Source organism: Siphateles boraxobius, unplaced genomic scaffold, assembly GCF_051911475.1.
Source record: "Siphateles boraxobius isolate OS27281-9 unplaced genomic scaffold, OSU_SipBor_1 25, whole genome shotgun sequence".
NCBI classification, from domain to species: Eukaryota; Metazoa; Chordata; class Actinopteri; order Cypriniformes; family Leuciscidae; genus Siphateles; species Siphateles boraxobius.
Genome location: NW_027508866.1, coordinates 14,909,085 through 14,928,202, shown reverse-complemented (window position 1 = coordinate 14,928,202; position 19,118 = coordinate 14,909,085). Strand labels below are relative to the sequence as shown.

General features: G+C 39.6%; 2 protein-coding genes across 38 annotated transcripts in view; both read left to right on the top strand.

Annotated features, from left to right (window-relative positions):
• Nucleotides 1-18,336, top strand: part of LOC143750046 (protocadherin gamma-C5-like) — a 124,584-nt gene extending 106,248 nt beyond the window's left edge. For 17 of the 37 annotated variants that reach the window (XM_077242865.1, XM_077242861.1, XM_077242859.1 and 14 more), the window contains exons 2-4: nt 12,609-12,667; nt 14,432-14,550; nt 16,507-18,336. In XM_077242865.1, coding sequence (XP_077098980.1) covers nt 12,609-12,667; nt 14,432-14,550; nt 16,507-16,736 — 408 coding nt within the window. In that variant the 3' untranslated portion in view covers nt 16,737-18,336. Of the gene's footprint in view, nt 1-1,519; nt 4,239-5,683; nt 8,487-12,608; nt 12,668-13,363; nt 13,418-14,431; nt 14,551-16,506 lie in introns of those variants that run through there. The other 20 variants (XM_077242853.1, XM_077242848.1, XM_077242847.1 and 17 more) reach the window with 5 other exon arrangements.
• On the top strand, nt 8,750-11,423 carry pcdh1g32 (protocadherin 1 gamma 32). Its single transcript, XM_077242888.1, has one exon. It carries the CDS (start codon nt 8,851-8,853, stop codon nt 11,308-11,310), a length of 2,460 nt encoding a protein of 819 aa, XP_077099003.1. The 5' UTR covers nt 8,750-8,850; the 3' UTR covers nt 11,311-11,423.
• Nucleotides 18,337-19,118: the final 782 nt, after the last annotated feature.

Sequence of the window (19,118 nt, the reverse complement as noted above, 5' to 3'; positions counted from 1 at the left end):
AGTCAGCTACACGGTTTACTTATGAATATTATATTTTGTTCTGGTGGGCTTAACGATATCGCTACTGTGTAATAGTATGCTATTTACAAACTAAACATATCCTATTCAATGCGTTTACAGTCTCTTTCACGGCCATCATTTGTAGTAGCCTATTCACAAACTGTTTGCTCAAGCGTAGCGTTTTCTCGGAGTTCACTGTGTAGCCTGCTCCCTGAATCGTGTAGTTAAATGTTCCATATTTGTCATTATGTCAGTATCAGTATTTGCTTTCTACTATGCACAAATAAAAATGACACTGGACTTTTTCTGTGTAATTGTAAGAATGAGCACTAAAACACACCAAACCAACAATTACTAATTTTTTTTTTTTTAAACACAAAAACTGATTTTCCACGGGCTTGCACTAGTTTAAGTAGATTTTATAAACGTGCCTTAGAAAAAAACATTACTGGTGTGCATCTTGAGACAAAACAATGACATTGACATGTTAGTGCAAGTTTATTTTAGATAAATCAGCTCAAACATTCATTTTAGAGCGGGGCTAGGCTTAAGCATGGTCTGTGAAACCGGGGGGGGGGGGGGGGGGGGGGGGGGGTTAAGATATTTATTCGTTTGATAGAGCTTAATAAAGGGAATTTGCATTTAAAACGATGTAGCCTACATGTTTCATCAGTTGTAAACGTCTTGTGCCGATCCACATTGCGTGCACTGAAATTGAATTAATTTAATTTTAAACAGTTTAGCATCAATATTTCTAAAACCATGACGCTATCATTAACGTTTTTTTTTCTAAATTAAAAAAAAATGTTTTATAAATTTCACTGACGTGCAAATTCTGTGATTAGCCACCTTATCGCACAATATTTGATGCCATGTCGAACAGATAAACGTTTTCAGACTGCGTTCAGCACTTTGGACTGGACAGCTCCCGTAACGATGCGACTCTACAGCAGGCACAGGCAAAATCCGTCCTGGAGTGCCGCTATCCTGCAGAGCTTAGCTCCAACCCTAATCAAACACACCTGAAACAAGCTAATCAATGTCTTCAGGGCCAGTGAGGTTTTTTTTTTTTAGGGTTGGAGCTAAACTCTGTAGGACAGCGGCACACCAGGACCTACGTTGTCTATCCCTGCTCTAAAGTGTTAGAAGGCATTGTTGCAACAACAAAAAAAGAAAATGTATTTATTGGGACATTTTTCTCATCATAGAAATAGAAAAAGCAAAATCCTAAATAAAATATGTAAAAAGTTTTAAATAGCACATTCAATTTTTTAAAATGTTTTATACTGAATCTACACTTGCTCATCCCCCTATATGTTCAATGAGCATACTCTGTCATTTAAAAGTCGTTTTGCGTACATAAACATTTGTCATTTAAAAGTCGTTTTGCGTACAGAAACATATTGCCTCTCTAAGTAGCTAAGAAACTAGAATAATACTAGTATTGCACATTTTAGCTCACAGTTCTCCGCTAGATGCCGTAACACACTACAAAGGGCTGGTTAAGCTTTTAAGAAACAGCAGAGCATCTATTGGACGAGTGAGCGTTGAGCTCTGTACCAATCGTGCTTCAGACTATACAAAGGGATCTACTCCCTCCCCCAGCCAGAGCAGGAGTAGGTACAATGATGAGAGCTGTATAGAGCGAGAGGAAACAGGAACGCTTTATGCGGCTGATCACCACAACGAGGATGCGTTGAATAGACGTAATTATTTGAAAATGGAGAACAGCATTCTGATTTTCTATGGATATAAGATCAAGATTTGTTGATGGGAATATCAAGCGCAACAGAGAAATGAGGCACCGGAGGATCAGAGGGTGGAAATGGGCAGCGCTTTGGCTGTTCGCTTTCTCTCTTTTGTGGAATACAGTTGGAGCTCAGATTCGCTACACAATACCTGAAGAGTTAAAGGAAGGCTCTATCGTTGGGAATATCGCGAAGGATCTAGGGTTTGACATCTCAGATATCGCCGAGCGTAAGTTGCGGATAGCATCTGAATCAAATAGACAGTATTTCAGTGTGGATTCAGGGAAGGGTGATCTGGTAGTAAATGGCAGAATAGACAGAGAAACGCTATGTGGACAAAGCGCCAGTTGTCTGATGCCACTGCAGATCGTTATTGAGAATCCATTACAGATGCATAGCGTAGAGATAGAAATACAAGACATTAATGACAATGCGCCAAACTTTCATACTAAAGATGCCACATTAAAAATATATGAACTGACTGCTGCCGGCGCACGATTTCCCCTTGAAAATGCCGAGGACCTCGATGTTGGCAGCAATAGCCTAAAAACTTATTCTCTGAGTAATAACAATTTTTTCCGTCTTAATATAAAAACTTTAAAAGATGGAAGAATGGTACCAGAACTTGTGGTTGAAAAACCTTTAGATAGAGAGAAACAATCAGTACACAAGCTAATATTAACAGCTCTAGATGGTGGTAATCCGGTAAAATCTGGCACATCTTTATTGCAAATAATTGTTCAAGATATAAACGACAACGAACCAAAATTTGAAGTTGCTGCGTACAAAGCATCTGTTCTTGAAAGCGCCGTTGTTGGTTCAAGTGTGATCAAAATCAAAGCAACCGATTTGGATGAAGGTCCGAATGGTGAAATACAGTATTCATTCGGTGCGCACACGCCTGAACTTGTAAGAAATGCGTTTACTGTAAACCCAGAAACCGGTGAAATAAAAGTCATTGGAAAATTAGATTACGAGACAAAAAAAACGTACTCGTTTGATGTCTGTGCTAAAGACAAAGGGAATCCAGAGCTCGAGGGACAGTCATCGGTTCAGATAGATATCATAGATGAGAATGACAACCCTCCAGAGATTATACTGACATCTTTACCGAGCCCTGTGCCTGAAAATGCAACGGTGGGAACTGTGGTGGCTCTGATTACCGTCAAAGATTTGGACTCCGGTAATAATGGCAAAGTCGAGCTAATTGTCTCCCCGGATGTTCCATTTAAATTGAAACCATCTCATAATTATTATTCTTTGATAACTGACTCATTTATTGACCGTGAGGTTCATTCAGAGTATAGTGTAGAAATACTTGCCATAGACTCTGGTGTACCACCATTAAAAACTGTGAGGACTTTAAATATTAAAGTGCTTGATGTAAATGACAACCCTCCAGTATTCTCACAGACATCATATAACGTTTACATTAACGAAAATAATCTTGCAGGCACTTCATTGTTTTCTGTGTCTGCATCTGATATTGACCAGGATAAAAACGCTCTACTTACGTATTCAATCCTGGATTTAAGTTCTAATCACGTTCCAGCATCATCTTATTTTTATATCAACTCTGAGAATGGAACCATTTACTGCATGAGCACATTTGATTATGAAAAGGTAAAATTGTTCAGTGTTCTAGTTCAGGCTAAAGATCATGGCTCTCCATCTCTGAGCAGTAACGCATCTGTTCATGTGTTTATTCTGGACGGGAACGATAACGCTCCTGCTGTCATTTACCCGTCCACATCCATGGGGTCTGTCCCTCATCAGAGGATGCCCCGTTCTGCTAAAACAGGACATCTCGTTACTAAGGTAACAGCAGTGGACGCGGACTCGGGTCATAACGCCTGGCTCTTCTACAGACTCGCGGAGGCCACGGACGCGTCACTGTTCAGTGTGAATTTACATACGGGAGAGGTGAGGACTAAACGCGCTGTTTCAGAGCAGGATGATTCCTCTCAGAGACTGATGATAGAGATAAAGGATAATGGAGAACCGATCCAGTCTACCACAGTCACAGTGGATATACTGATAGAGGACGGGTTTCATGAGCCCATTTCAGACTATAAAGAGAAAACTATAGAGCCCAACGAGAAAAGCGGCAAAATTACTTTATATCTGATCATCTCTTTGGCTTCTGTGTCCTTGTTGTGTATGATGACATTTTTCATCTTGCTGGTGAAATGTGCGCGAGGCAGTAGAGGCGGCTCAAGCTGCTGTATCAGGCGAATTGATTCTGGATACAAGAACCCCAACAGAAACCTGCAGATCCAGCTCAACACTGACGGGCCCATTAAGTATGTGGAGGTTCTTGGAGGAGACATGATGTCTCAGAGTCAGTCCTTTGGCTCATATCTCTCTCCAATGTCAGAATTCAGTGATCTCACCCTCGTTAAGCCCAGCAGCACCACAAACTTTACAGACACGCTAAACGTGCTTGATGCGTCATTACCAGACAGCGCGTGGACGTTCGAGAGCCAACAGGTGAGCTGAGAAAAATAATAAATGTATATTTATAGAGAGGGATGGGTGTGGGGCGATTTGATTTGGGGGGGGGGGGGGGGTGTTCCACCCTCTGGTCTAAATATCCCTACCTCTGCTAAAATATTTAAAAATGTGCTACTTAACCAATAGACCATGCAAAATATATATTATAAAGTGTATATAACTCACTAATTATAATGCTTCAGCATGCACGTTTAAACAACAATAAAATCAGAAGTGGACTTTCACTGTCTGCGCTCCCGCTTGTGTGATGAGGGATGACACTGTACGTTTCAGTGGCTTTGATCCATGCATTGCTTTTCAACATGTCACAAAGTACAAGTCACATAATAGTCTATTTCAATATCAAAACTACAGCTGTTAAAGAAAAGTGAAAATGATTCAGAGCAGCATGTCATTGTATTTTACAGGACCCTCACAAAAAACTCAAAACAAAAATAAATATTACAATTGAGAATGACACTACAGGAGTCACGGTTTTAGGATTAACCCGGAATTCCCATGCATGCTCATGCTGACTCAAGCGATGTTAGGCACATAGTCTTTTTTTATGTTGACAGCTTGTTGTGCTATTGGGTTTTGTGATCATTTTGTATGAAATATTTTTGAAGTTTATAAATAATTGTTTTGGCACACCTGGCCGAGTGGCGCTATGCATTTTTCTAAAATCTGGTTTAATTCTGGAATGTTGAATTAGCGCAAAGGAGCTGGGTTTTTATTTTTCTCATAACAGTGGAAATAACTTAAAGTACCCTGTAGTTTTTGGTCATACATACAAGAGTAAGATACATTAGAAACTGTAAAGGGTCTTCTTTTATTTGTATACACTCATCATGACAACAAATCGTTACAAACAAGCAAACAGGATGCGCTTTCTGCCGTCTCTGTCCCCTTTCGGTGCGCGTCACAAAAATGAACCGAAACGTAGTGTATGTGCCTCAGTCACGATAAGAATTATATATATAGAATTGTATTGAAATATTGAAATGTGAAATTAATTATGAAATCCAAATGAAACCAACGAGAAGTACAGAGGTAATCTGCTCAAAATAATATGTTTGTGTATGAGCGCTTCCCAGTGAGGAAATGGCAAGGCACAGGAGTGAAAATCTTGAATTAAGAATTAAAATGTAAAAATGTATTAAAATTATAATTTTTCAAAATATTCCGATACATTACAATGTTACAATGTTACATTAAAGTTCATAATTATTCCATAAATGCACCTGTACGAAATACCCACTGTGATTCGTGTTTTATTTTTGTGATAACAAAATAATAAATAAAAAATAATAAAAAACATCACCCCTCTGTGCTTTTTTTCACAAAACGTCATCTGGTTATAAAACATAATGCTGACATTTTCACATTTTTGCATGAAAATATTAATAATAATACCAAAACATTAGCTTAAATAATTAATATGGAAATATATCATTTGTGATTTTTACAGAGAGCATAAATACAACCGACCAATGATCTCATACTCAGTTTCACAGCAGGTGCAGATGCTGTGCCTTTAATAGGCAGTTCTCTTGCTATTGGTTATTGGGGTTTATGCCTACACCAATCACATGCAGAATTGCACAAAGAGATCTACTCCCTCCCCCACTGACACCACAACGTTCAGTGCAAACGGAGGCGAGGGGTGCTCTAATCGCTCCGATAAAATGGATTCTACCATATCTTTTAGACATAATGGACAATCTAAATTGTCATCGTGTATTGGGATCCCTGTTTTTTTATCAGCACGGTGAATTGTCTGGATTGCAAATCAAAATGACAAAGAGGGAGCCATTCAGATGGTGGAGGCATTATTTGCTTTTCTTTTTTCTCTTTCTTCTTTTGTGGAGTACGACAGAAGGACAGACTCGCTACTCAATTCCAGAGGAATTAAATGTGGGCGCTGTTGTTGGAAATATTGCAAAAGATTTAGGTCTGAAAATATCTGAGCTGTATGACCGTAAATTAAGAATAGCCTCTGAATCAGGTGAGCAGTATTTCAGCTTAGATTCACGCAGAGGAGAGATAGTGGTTAATGAGAGAATCGACAGAGAGATCCTTTGTGGAGAAAACGCAAATTGTCTGTTGCCTCTTCAAATAGTTATCGAGGACCCTTTACAACTTTATAGAGTGGAAGTCGAAATACAGGATATTAATGACAATTACCCGCATTTTCAGTCAACGGACAGCGTTTTAAAAATAGCAGAATCTACTGTTCCTGGTATGCGCTTTCCTTTGGAGAGCGCAGTAGACCCAGATGTAGGCAGTAACTCTTTGAAATCGTATACTTTGAGTAAAGACGAATGTTTCAGTTTAAAAATAAAAGATCTTGGTGATGGCCGAAAGGTACCTGAATTAGTACTAGATAAACCTTTGGACCGCGAGAAGAAACCGATGCATCAGCTGATGTTAACTGCCATAGACGGAGGGAACCCGGTTAGATCTGGAACGTCACGAATTAATGTCACGGTGCTGGATATCAATGACAACAACCCCGTATTTGAGAAAAATGTTTACAAAGTAGCTATTGCTGAAAACAGTAAACAAGGTACGACATTTCTAAAAGTCGAGGCAAAAGACTTGGACGAAGGCCCAAATGGAGAGATAAAATATTCCTTAGGGGAGCACGTGTCTGATGCGTTGCGCTCGTTGTTTCACATCGATGAGAAAACAGGGGAAATGTTTCTAAACGGGGAGTTGGATTATGAAACCACTCCTATGTACAACCTTGAGATACGTGCCAGAGACAGAGGTATCCCCGAAATGGAGGGCCATTGCACGGTAAAAATAGAAGTCTCGGATATTAACGACAATCCGCCGCAGATATTGCTTACGTCTAAACCGAGTCCTTTGCGCGAGGACGCACCAAGCGGGACAGTTGTAGCGTTAATAAGCGCACGGGACATTGACTCAGGTGACAATGGAAAAATCAGACTACAGACACAGTCTGGCCTTCCATTTATTTTAAAACCTTCTTTCTCAAATGAATATTCGTTGGTCACTAACGGTGTTTTAGACCGCGAAACGTTCCCGGAGTATAACGTGGAAATCACTGCATTTGACTCAGGCTCGCCGAATTTAAGTAGCAAAACAATAATTCCAGTTAAAATTCTCGATGTTAACGACAATTCCCCGAAGTTCTCTGATAGCGTGTATCATGTGTACATACGAGAGAATAACAATCCAGGCTCTATTATCTGTTCATTATCCGCCCAAGACGTTGATGTCGGCGTAAATGGCAAAATATCATACTCTATTGAGAACCCTAAAGCTTGGGATACCCCAATATCGTCGTATTTGTACATAAACTCTGACAATGGAAGCATATTTAGCATGCATTCGTTTGACTTCGAAAAAATAAAAGTGTTTGAGGTCATCGTACAGGCTAAAGATCATGGCTCTCCGTCTCTGAGCAGCAACGCCACAGTGTATGTTTTTATTTTGGACCAGAATGATAACGCTCCTGCTGTCATTTACCCGTCCACATCCATGGGGTCTGTCCCTCATCAGAGGATGCCCCGTTCTGCTAAAACTGGACATCTCGTTACTAAGGTAACAGCAGTGGACGCGGACTCGGGTCATAACGCCTGGCTCTTCTACAGGCTCGCGGAGGCCACGGACGCGTCACTGTTCAGTGTGAATTTACATACGGGAGAGGTGAGGACTAAACGCGCTGTTTCAGAGCAGGATGACTCCTCTCAGAGACTGATGATAGAGATAAAGGATAATGGAAGCCCGGAGCTTTCCACTACGGTTACGGTGGATATACTGATAGAGGACGGATTTCACGAGCCCATTTCAGACTATTATAAGAAAAACGTAGAGCCTAGTAAAAAAAGTGGAAAAATTACTTTATACCTGATCATCTCTTTAGCCGCTGTGTCTTTGTTGTCTTTGGTGACATTTTTCATCCTACTGGTGAAATGTGCGCGAGGCAGTAGAGGCGGCTCAAGCTGCTGTATCAGTCGAACTGATTCTGGATACAAGAACCCCAACAGAAAACTACAGATCCAGCTCAACACTGACGGGCCCATTAAGTATGTGGAGGTTCTGGGAGGAGACATGATTTCTCAGAGTCAGTCATTTGGCTCCTATCTCTCTCCAATGTCAGAATTCAGTGATCTCACCCTCGTTAAGCCCAGCAGCACCACCAACTTTACAGACACGCTAAACGTGCTTGATGCGTCATTACCAGACAGCGCGTGGACGTTCGAGAGCCAACAGGTGAGACACACTCGTTTCAAGTCAAACAATGTAATTTAAATATGTTTATTCAATCAGTATATTACGTAACAGTGATATAGTTGCGCTGCCTTCAGCACCTTGGACAGCACCAGGCGTGCCTTTGTCTGAGCAAAGTAACTTTCCTCCAATAGAAAAGCAAGATTTTAACCCCGCCCCTTTTCACTCCTTTCCAAGACCCCCACACTTGTTGCTCGCAAGAGCTGTATTGTTATTTTAGAAACTTACATTGGTGGAGATGAATACAAAACGTTTCTAAAACGTCTAAGATAAACGCATCTAGGAAATGCATAAATTAAAATCTCGAAGGAATCTATAGCTACTACTGAAAATACCAATGTAAAAAATGGAGAGTAAAGAGCTTTTTCAGAGATCTTTGGACTGGGTTGCAGTTTGGATTGTTCTTAATGCTTTGTGTTTTGGAACGCACGCTTCGGAACTTTTATATTCCACAGCGGAGGAATCTAAACCAGGAACTGTTGTTGGATACTTGACTAAAGATTTAGGAATGGACGTTCAAGTGATACTTCTAAGGGAGATGCGAATAATCTCGGAATCTAATGATAAATATGTTGACGTAGACCTGACATCTGGAGCTTTGGTGGTCAAGCAAACAATGGACAGAGAAAGTATGTGCGGAGGAAGTTTACATTGTCACATTCGGATCCAGATTTCTCTTCAAAATCCTTTGGAAATGCACAGCGTTACGATAGAAATTGTGGATGTTAACGACAACGCGCCACTTTTCCAAAGCCGAGACACTTCATTGGAAGTTTCAGAAGCGGCGGCGCCCGGCACAATGTTCCGCTTAGAAAGTGCGCATGACCCTGATGTGGGTGTGAATTCACTGCGTGCTTATTTTCTTAGTCAAAACGATTGTTTTATCCTAAAAGTAGAAACTAAAAGTGACGGAAGTAAAATCCCAATTTTAGTCTTAAACAAGCCTCTTGACAGAGAAAAGACGAGTGAATTTAGCTTAATTTTAACTGCAGTTGATGGTGGAAGTGCAGAAAAGTCTGGAAATAGTGCCATTTTGATAAATATTTTAGATGTCAATGACAATGCGCCACACTTTCATAATCCTACAAAAAGAGTCACGCTTTTAGAAAATTCACCTCATAGATCATTAGTTACAGCTCTTAATGCCTCCGATGCCGATCATGGTCAAAATGGTGAAATATCTTACATGTTTGATAAATACACCCCTGATAACGTTTTGAAACTCTTTAGCGTTGATTCAATGACTGGCGAGATTAGAGTTACAGGACTAGTCGATCACGAGCTCGCTAACGTGTATGACGTCACTATTCTTGCTAGGGACAAAGGAATACCTCCCATGGAGGGCTCGTGCAACATCAAAATCGAGATTATTGACGTGAATGACAACACCCCTGCTATCAGCATTAATGTGGTTTCTCCTGTAATCTCTGAAGATGTGAGTTCAGGCACTGTCATAGCCCTCATCAAAGTTAAAGATGAAGACACAGGGAAAAATGGCGAAGTGAGTGTGCACATCCCTTATGGGTTGCCTTTCAAGATGAGTTCGCCATATAAGGGTCTTTTCACTTTAATGACCGATGGCCAGCTGGACAGAGAGGCTTTGGCTGAATACACCATCACTATGATCGCCACAGACTCTGGTTCCCCACCTCGTTCCTCACAGGAATCTTTTGTGTTACGTCTTTCAGATGTTAATGATAACCCCCCAGTCTTTTCACAGCCTTCTTACTCAGTAGACATAGCTGAAAACAATGCCCCAAATGCTCCCCTTCTGTCCGTGTCTGCATCAGACCCAGATGTGGGGGAGAATTCTGCAGTTTCTTTCTCGATTCTGGAGAGTGAGGCTCTTGGTATGTCTGTGTCTTCATATGTGTATATTAACCCAGATAGTGGGCAGATATATGCCATGAGAAAGTTTGACTATGAGCAACTGAATGCGTTTAAATTCGTGGTGCAGGTTCTTGATAGAGGAACTCCTGGTCAAAACTCCAACACCACAGTGCATGTGTTTATTAAAGATCAGAATGATCACCCTCCTGTCCTTATATACCCTGCACCCCCATCTGATGGGACACTGCAGTTTGTAGTACCTAGCACACTCGGTATTGGATACCTAGTCAATCGCATCACGTTTGTGGATGGTGATAGTGGCCACAATGCCTGGTTATTCTACAGAATCTCAGGCCTTGATGCTGAAATGTTTCACATAGGTGCACGTACCGGAGAGCTGCGTACAGCCCGTAAACTTACAGCAGAGGCCAACAAATCTGTCTTTAGTCTCACTGTGATTGTAAAAGATAACGGCAGGTCTTCTCTCTCCGCTAGTGTGGTAGTTAACGTCACCCTGGCTGAAAAAGCCTCAGACGCCTCTTCTGAACGCATGAGCTCTAACTCCAAAAGACCAACTGGGCCTGACCTCACTTTGTATCTTATAATCACTTTATCATTCATTGTTGCGGTCTCATTCCTGGCTGTCATTGTTTTAGCAGTGCGCTGGCTCGGCCACCATGGTTACATTATGTGCCTCAAGCAAAAACTTGGTTTCAAGCACAAACCTTGTGAGCACCAACACAATGACCTCCACCTGCAGCTAAATACCGACGGTCCTGTTAGATACATGGAGGTCGTGGGGGGCTCTCGGGATTTCCACAAACAAACATATGCACCTGGTTTCTCCACCATCTCCAGCAGAAGTGACTTTGTGTTTGTTAAGGCGCCACAGAGCACTCTAAGCATGCGACTGTCAAAAAGACTCTTCACTCACTCACTCATGGAGGTGAGGGTTTCAGGAAATATTATGCACTAGCGTTTAAAAGTTTGAGGTTGGTAAGATTTTTAAATGTATTTGAAAGAAATCTCGTATGCTCACCAAGACTACTCTATTTTACTCATCTTCAGTAAATGCAGAGTCATTTTAAATAACTGTTTTCTATTTCAATATGTTCAAATGTAATTCAGTCCAGTGATGGCAAAGCTGATTTTTCAGCATCATTACTCCAGTCTTCAGTGTCACATGATCCTTCAGAAATCATTTTAATATGCTGATTTGGTGCTCAAGAAATATTTTTGATTTTTTTTTTCAAGGTTCTTTGACAATTTAAAGTTCAAAAGAACTGCATTTATTTGAAATAGTAATCTTTTGAATTATAAATGTATTTACTGTTGTCTGAGTAATTTGACTAATAAGCTTCATGTGTTTGCCATCTGAATTTTACTGTAACAAAATTTTAAAATCATTTCTGGTAACCATAATTTGTCCATAAATTACTACTGACGCAGGCTTCAGTCTCTATGACTCACTTTTTGGACAAAGCACTTTGTAATGCCAAGTGAATTAATAATCAGGCCATGTTCAGAGCTATTTTCAGGCCCAATGACACAGCAGATAATTCAACAATATGAATCTGAGAAGGGTTATGATTAAAAATAGTCAAGTGTTCTGCCGTAAGGTGAAGCTGACTTTTGTAATCATTATAATTTAGAAATAGAAGCAGTTGGATGAAGCTGTATGCATGCTATGCAGTCCAAAACAGCAGACTTTCTTTTGTGAATTCTGCACCAGAGTTTAGAGGATCATTGTGGCATTGGACCTTGAATAACATCTTGCAACACAATGGCTCAACCCGATGTTGCAGCATAATTGTGTGGGTTACAAAGGAAATGGAAAAAAAAATATGGTGAGGGGGGATTTTATCCACAATCCACCCACAGGTGAGCTCATATTTTGTTTAATACAGACTTGTGTGTATTTTCCTCATGCACACGCACTCATGCATGACGGCGACATGATCGAAGTTTCAATTATTCACACACACTCTCCCTCAACCTATTTCCAACCCTATGTTCTTCTTTGTTGCTCTGTTTCTCACTACTGGCCTAAATTTTTTTCTTTATGTTCTGGCAAAGGTGCATTTTCAAACAGTCCTGAGGAGAAACAGAGGATGTTGTACTTTGATGTCAATAATACAAATTTCAGTTTCAGTTTCAGAACTACAACCTCCTATGACGGGATGGAAGGACTTGCTCTCCAGAACATACAACTAGTGCATATGAATCTCTGTGCCAAACAAGATTTTGACAAAAATATTTTCTTCTTATTTTCAGCAAAAGCCACCTAACTCTGATTGGCGATTTCCTCCAAACCAGAGGCCCGGACCAAGCGGGTGAGTGTTGGATTCAATTTACTTGTCTCGCAAAAAACCTATAAATAGCATTTGAGATTATCCACGTGGTATTAACCTCTATGTTTAGTAATAATTCTTAATTTAATCTGTCTGATTGGAATGAGATAATGGAGCATAATAAAATAAAATAAAAAACAGGGATAACCCGTAAACATTTGAGTGCCCATGCAGACTTTGAGTGGTCGCTATCTTCTGAAGTTAGTCAGCAAGAAGAGTTAAGGAGATAATATTCATAGATAAAAATATTTAGATTTTTTCCTTCCTTTGTGTTTTCATCCCTACATTTAGTCCAAAATACTGTCATTATTGCCATTATTCATGTTAAAGATCCCAATGTCAAGTCACCACTCTTCCATAATCCTGTAAATAAATCCTGAAAAGAAAACCCTGTAAAAGAATCCTGTGGAGAAAATCCTGCAAAAATAAAACCCTGCAAAGAAAATCACGTGAAAAAAAATTCTTGCAGGAGCACCAAATATAGTATTTATGACAGCTATCATCAGATTAAAACATACAAAGCCTAACCAACTACCTGTGAGACGCAACGTCTTTATAGTACCGGAAATAAGGTTTTAACCTCAAGGAAACAACTATCCATGTGCTCTGGTCAGTCTCGTCCTCACTGGACGTGGGGCGATTGAGTGACAGCTGCATGCTCCTGTGCTTATCTCTCAGTCAACACAGGTTCCACACCCTGCAGCAGAGATGGACTCCATACGAGAAGTCCAGGTAGAGTGAAGGCGAAGACAAGGCTAGTGTGTGGTAGCGTTTGGCTTCACCTGGTGTGTGGCCTTCTAGTGCTGTGTTTAGGTCGTTCAGATTATGTGTCCTGCACCTTCCAGCGACATGCTGTGTCCAGTCTGTTCCAACATATAGATGTAAACGCAAAATACATGCAGTTCCGTTCATTAAAGGATAAGGCTTTTGGATGTATGTGTATCGCTGATAGCTGTTCGTTGCATCTTGCTCTGCGGGTTGTCGTCGCACTGTGTTTACCTGTGCTAAACTTGTTTGTTCCAATTTGGTTTATTTTGGCTTTGTAGATCCAAGTTTGTGAAGTCTGTCCCTAAAGAGTAGAGAAATATTTCTGTCCTCATGTACAGACCGCGCTATCCATTTGTGTGGGCAGAGAGAGTAAAAAAAAAACAGCTTTTTATTCATGTGACATTTTGAAACTGAGCAGCCTCTAATAACAAGTAATAAAGGTATAGTTCACCCCAAAATGAAAATGCTGTCATCATTTACTCACCCTTACGTCGTTCCAAACCTGTATGCCCTTTTTAAAAAAAAATTTTTTTTTTTAAACAAGATATTTCAAACACCGGACCCCATTGAATTTCACTGTTTGGAATTCCTACAGGTTTGGAAAAACATGAGGTTGAGGAAATGGGGAAAGTTTAATTTCGGGGTGAACTATCCCTTTAAAAAAGCTTGTTGTGATTTAATCAAAGGGCAAAGTGTATGTGTTCTCAGGCCACATGGTGTAAACAGACAAAAATCTGTATTCTGATCAGCTCATTTGTCTTTTTACATCATGCTTACCTCGGCTCTGTCGAATTTGGCCTCCATTTTCTGACTGAACTGCACTGCACTGCACTGTCCTGCCCTGTCACACAAAATGGCTGTCTCAGCTAATGAACCTTTATGCTAGCAAACTTGGTGGCTGCTGTTGTCATATGTGTGTTCGAGAGATAAAATCTCTGAGCACATTTCGAGTCACTAACCCCGTTCTCTCTCGTGTAGGGCTGGAGTGCGTCCTGACGAGGCAGGTGCCGGCCCTGGTGTGATAGCGGGAACAGGACCGTGGCCCAACCCCCCTACCGAAGCTGAACAGCTCCAGGCTCTGATGGCGGCAGCGAACGGTGAATCTCAATCTGACTTATAACCCCTTCTCTTAGAAAACTGCATCAGAAAAATAGCGAATAAGAACATGGGGAGAAAGCATTAGCACATTTAACCTTTGCTATATTTCACATATGCAATTTAACTTTTGAGTCAGCTGAACTTAGCTTGTAAGAAGAAAATGTCCTTCTGGCTGATCAGCTTTACAAGCTAAATTTTCATTTTAATCTTGCTGGTTAAGCTAATTAAGAAACCCGCCGGGGGCAAGTCAGCCCACCAGCATCCAAAACACAACATATGCTGGTGTGTAAAGGAGGAAAGCCTATCCACATAAACTGTATTTGATCCACCAGTCCTCTAGATCAGATTCTGAAGAGCGTAAGGGTGATGTAAGGAGAGAGAGAGAGAGAGAGAGAGAGAGAGAGAGAGAGAGAGAGAGAGAGAGAGAGAGAGAGAGAGAGAGAGAGAGAGAGAGAGAGAGAGAGCATTTTCTAGGGTACAATGGATTTATTGACTGTTATAGAGTCAAACTAATTGAGTGTAAAGAGACAAAGGAGACTTTCTCCCTCTCAGCAGCTGCAGTCAACACAACAACACTGTGCTGATGTTCTTCTCTAGCCAAGATGAATGCAGTCTTTCTAAGAAACAGAATCTCAAGAGTATGATCACATATATATACACATGCTAAGCCGAGCTATACTATCACATTATCTAGATCTGTTAGTTCAAATTCACACCGGGCTGGTATGATTTTAGTCAGAATAAAACGTTTTCATGATATTTAAAAGACTAATTGTTTTAGTCTGATTAAATCAAAGAAAGGCCATGTAAATGTACTTAGTACTTTTATTTATAGATATTTAGTAACACAATGACACTTTAGTGAACTTTTAAAAAGAGTACTTATTATGGAAATGAAATACTTTAAAATAATTTACTTAAGCAACTGAATGCAATGTTTTCAGACACTTAATAGCATTGTAAATTGCAATGAAATGAAAATATATTATAATTTAAATTCATATTAGATGCCATTAGCTGAATTTTAGTCCCTTGTTTGTCCCTCAAGTCACTTAAGTACAACATTATATGTAATTTAGTAATTACTTCAATTGTCTTTGAAATATGGTTAAAGTGTACTGTTGAATGCAATGACAAGCATTTATGGTAAACTAAAATACAGTACACTTCAGTGCCATTTCTGTTGAAAATTGTGACATACATTTGCATTTACACATTATAAAATATATCACCTTTAAATGTATGGTATGTTCTTAAAACAAATTATAATCAAATACTTTACATGTGCTTTATTTGTCAACAAGTAATAAGTATCCTTCTATAAAACATGATGTATGTATTAAAATGTAGGTTTAATTTGACATTATTGCTTTTTAAAAGTGTACTTAAGAGTGTTAAGAAACATGAATGTCTACTCTATGAAGTACATTTAAGTGGCCTTATATACACCTATAAGAGTAAACTAAAAATGCACATTCAAAACAATTAAGTGCATTTGTTTTTTTACAATGGTGGGTCCATGTTAAATTGACCACAGCTTTGACTTGTGAATTTGGAGGGTGGGAATCAGATTTATTCTGTGAGAACAAAGGTAGACCTGCCTCACTGCCATTAGAGGACAATGTCACTTCCATTTGCAATGCATTTTACATGAACTGTGAAAATAGTTTGTTCTTTACTTGTATATACAGTACACATGTATCCTGTTCCTGAAAGAGTGTTGCTGAGTATGAGATGCATGTCGATGTTACGGCATTCATAATGCATGGGGGATGGGCACGCAGAAGCAGGTCACTGAAGGAGCTGCAATGCGGTTCCTGAGTGACTGAATTATGAGCTCTGTACTGAACCAACCCATCTCTAACCTTTCCCATCTCTCTCCTGTTCTTCTATACCTCCTACTATTTCTTCTTGCCCTTTTTCTTTCTTTCTCACCCTACCGTTGCTCTCAGAAGCAAGTGAAGCCACTGCAACTCTCGGCCCTCGCTACAATCTACAGTACGGCCCAGAGTACCGCCAGAACGTGTACATCCCGGGCAGTACCGCCACCCTCACTGCCAACCCTCAGCAACAGGTACCCCAGCAGGCCCTTCCCCCTCCTCAGGCCCTGCCCCCCGCCGAAGTCCCCAAAGCAGCTCAGACGCCCGCCAGCAAGAAGAAGCCCACCAAGAAAGACAAGAAGTAAGGCACGCGTGGAAGCACTATCAGAGCTGCAGAGATATGTTGCCGGGATCTGAGCATCTCTCCTCACAAAACGTGTCCACAGGTTTGGTCAAAGAATCAAAAGATTAAGATTCAATGTTTATGTCTTTGAGGTTTTCATTTGTTTGTTATAGATTGACCTTTTTTTATTATTATTATTTATTGGATTTTGAATTCTATTACGATATTACTCAATAACCCCGCAAAAAATCAAGCATTTCCTGTCACTGTAAAATGACTGAACGAAAGGAGATGCGTTCAGATTTCTGAAGCTCGTTCTTCGACAGATAACTCTGTCCTGTAAATAGCATTACTAAAACAAGAAGAAAACATGCATTTCTTCTTCTATCCCTTATCCCCCCCCATGCCCCTCCCCCCCAAAATGTCATGTTTTAGGCTTCTTTGTGTTCTTTTCAAAGCAAAGTAGATGCTTCTTGTGGTTACAAAATGAAACGCTGTTAGGCTTTTTAACATAATGTGCCACAACTCTTACCTTGACTGAAATGAGTTTTGAGCTGAACTATGCAGTGCAAAGAGGATGTTGTTTTTAGAGTAAGAGAATACATTTACATTTGTCTAAAACCAGATGGTGAGACACTGGACTGTTGGCATGGTATTCAAATATAGATTCAGTCTTCTCATTAATAGCCAGTTAAGCAGAGCTGAATGTTAGGTTTGACTATTCTTTGCAATTATTTCCGGTTAGCGTGGTATATAAAAATCCTTTGGAATAGCAAGTAATGTAAACAGTGTTTTTTAAAGATCAGAAAAGATAATCTCAGCCTTTGTAAGGTCAAGATCACAGATTGATTTGGGTCAAAGTGAATGTGCTAAGAGTTTGAGTCGGTGTAAAACATGAAGTCAACCAAAGTGAAAGAAAACAATGAATATGTGGAAAGACTAATGACTAACTTCAGCGCGACACTGTACTTGAATGGATCTTAGATGGAAGGATTCTGCACCAACCACCACCACCACCACCACAGTGTATATAAAATGTGTAACCTGTCTGTACAAACATTAGAGCCACAAGGGCTGGCTGTTACAGGAATGTTTCAGTATTTTTTAAAAAAGCAACAAAAAAGACGATAGAAAAAAAAAAAGATCCAGTGTAGTGTTCAAGATCATTGACTAACCAAACTGTATATACTACGAAACTTCTGAAGACACGCAATCGTAGCTTAAGGCTTGTGGACTATGTGCATATTTTTGTGTTTTTCCCCTTCGATTACACATTCTTTCTTTTTCTTCAATCACCTTAAACCTTGAAAGATAACAGACGATACTTACTGTCATTAGAGTACCCCCCCCCCCCCCCCTGTGCTTGTAATTCCAATCAGTGAATAATGATACTGGAATGCCAATCCTGTCTGTTTGACTATGAATATCTTATCTATATATATAAATGTCTGTCTGCTGCTTGGCTAACTTTCTGTATTTGACTGTGATTCCTTTTAAGAAATGCTTAGCACCTCATGTTACCCTTTTTATTTTACAAGCTAATATTTATATCGCTGTTGATTTATGTTTTACTTTATTATTGGAACACTTACATTTGAAATAAAATTTTGTCAGAACTCACAGTCATGGCTGAACTGTATTTTTTAAGTTTCTTGGTCTGTTGACATGTAAACAAGGTATACAGCTCAAAAGTTTGGGGTCGGTAAGAGTTTTTGAAAGAAATTAATACTTTTATTCAGCAAGGATGCTTTAAATTGATCAAATGTTGTAGAAAGGACTTTTAGAATGTTACAAAAGATTTCTATATCAAATAAATGCTATTTCTTTTAAATATTTAACAGCACAACTGTTTTCAACATTGATAATAAATGTTTCTTAAGCACAAAATCAGCATATTATAATGATTTATGAAGGATCATGTGACAGTCAAGACTTGAGTAATGATGCTGAAAAAACTGTTATTTTACATTCTAATAATATTTCACATTCTAATAGTATTTCACCCCATAACTGGTTTCACTGTGTTTGTATAAAATAAATGCAGCCTTGATTTTTGAAATTTCTTTCTAAAACATTTTTAAAAAATTACCGACCCCATTTCCCAGGATGTGCTTCACTGATGCCCAAAAATAATTCCCAAATGTTCATATCTGCAACTTCAATGCACATGTCCCAATTTAAGAATCATTATTGATTCAGTTCAGAAAGAATAAGATTGCTGGCGTCAGGAAGAGCGAGCTCTGCAGAGATTTCAGAAGTAGGACATCATCTCTGTTCTCGTGTATCCATATATAGCAGACATATACGCGTAATGAGGCACTCCAAATGGCAGAGAAACACGACTCCTCACCGTGACCGTATACTATGAAGGAATCGCTGGAAAAAGTCCAGAAAATTGGATAAA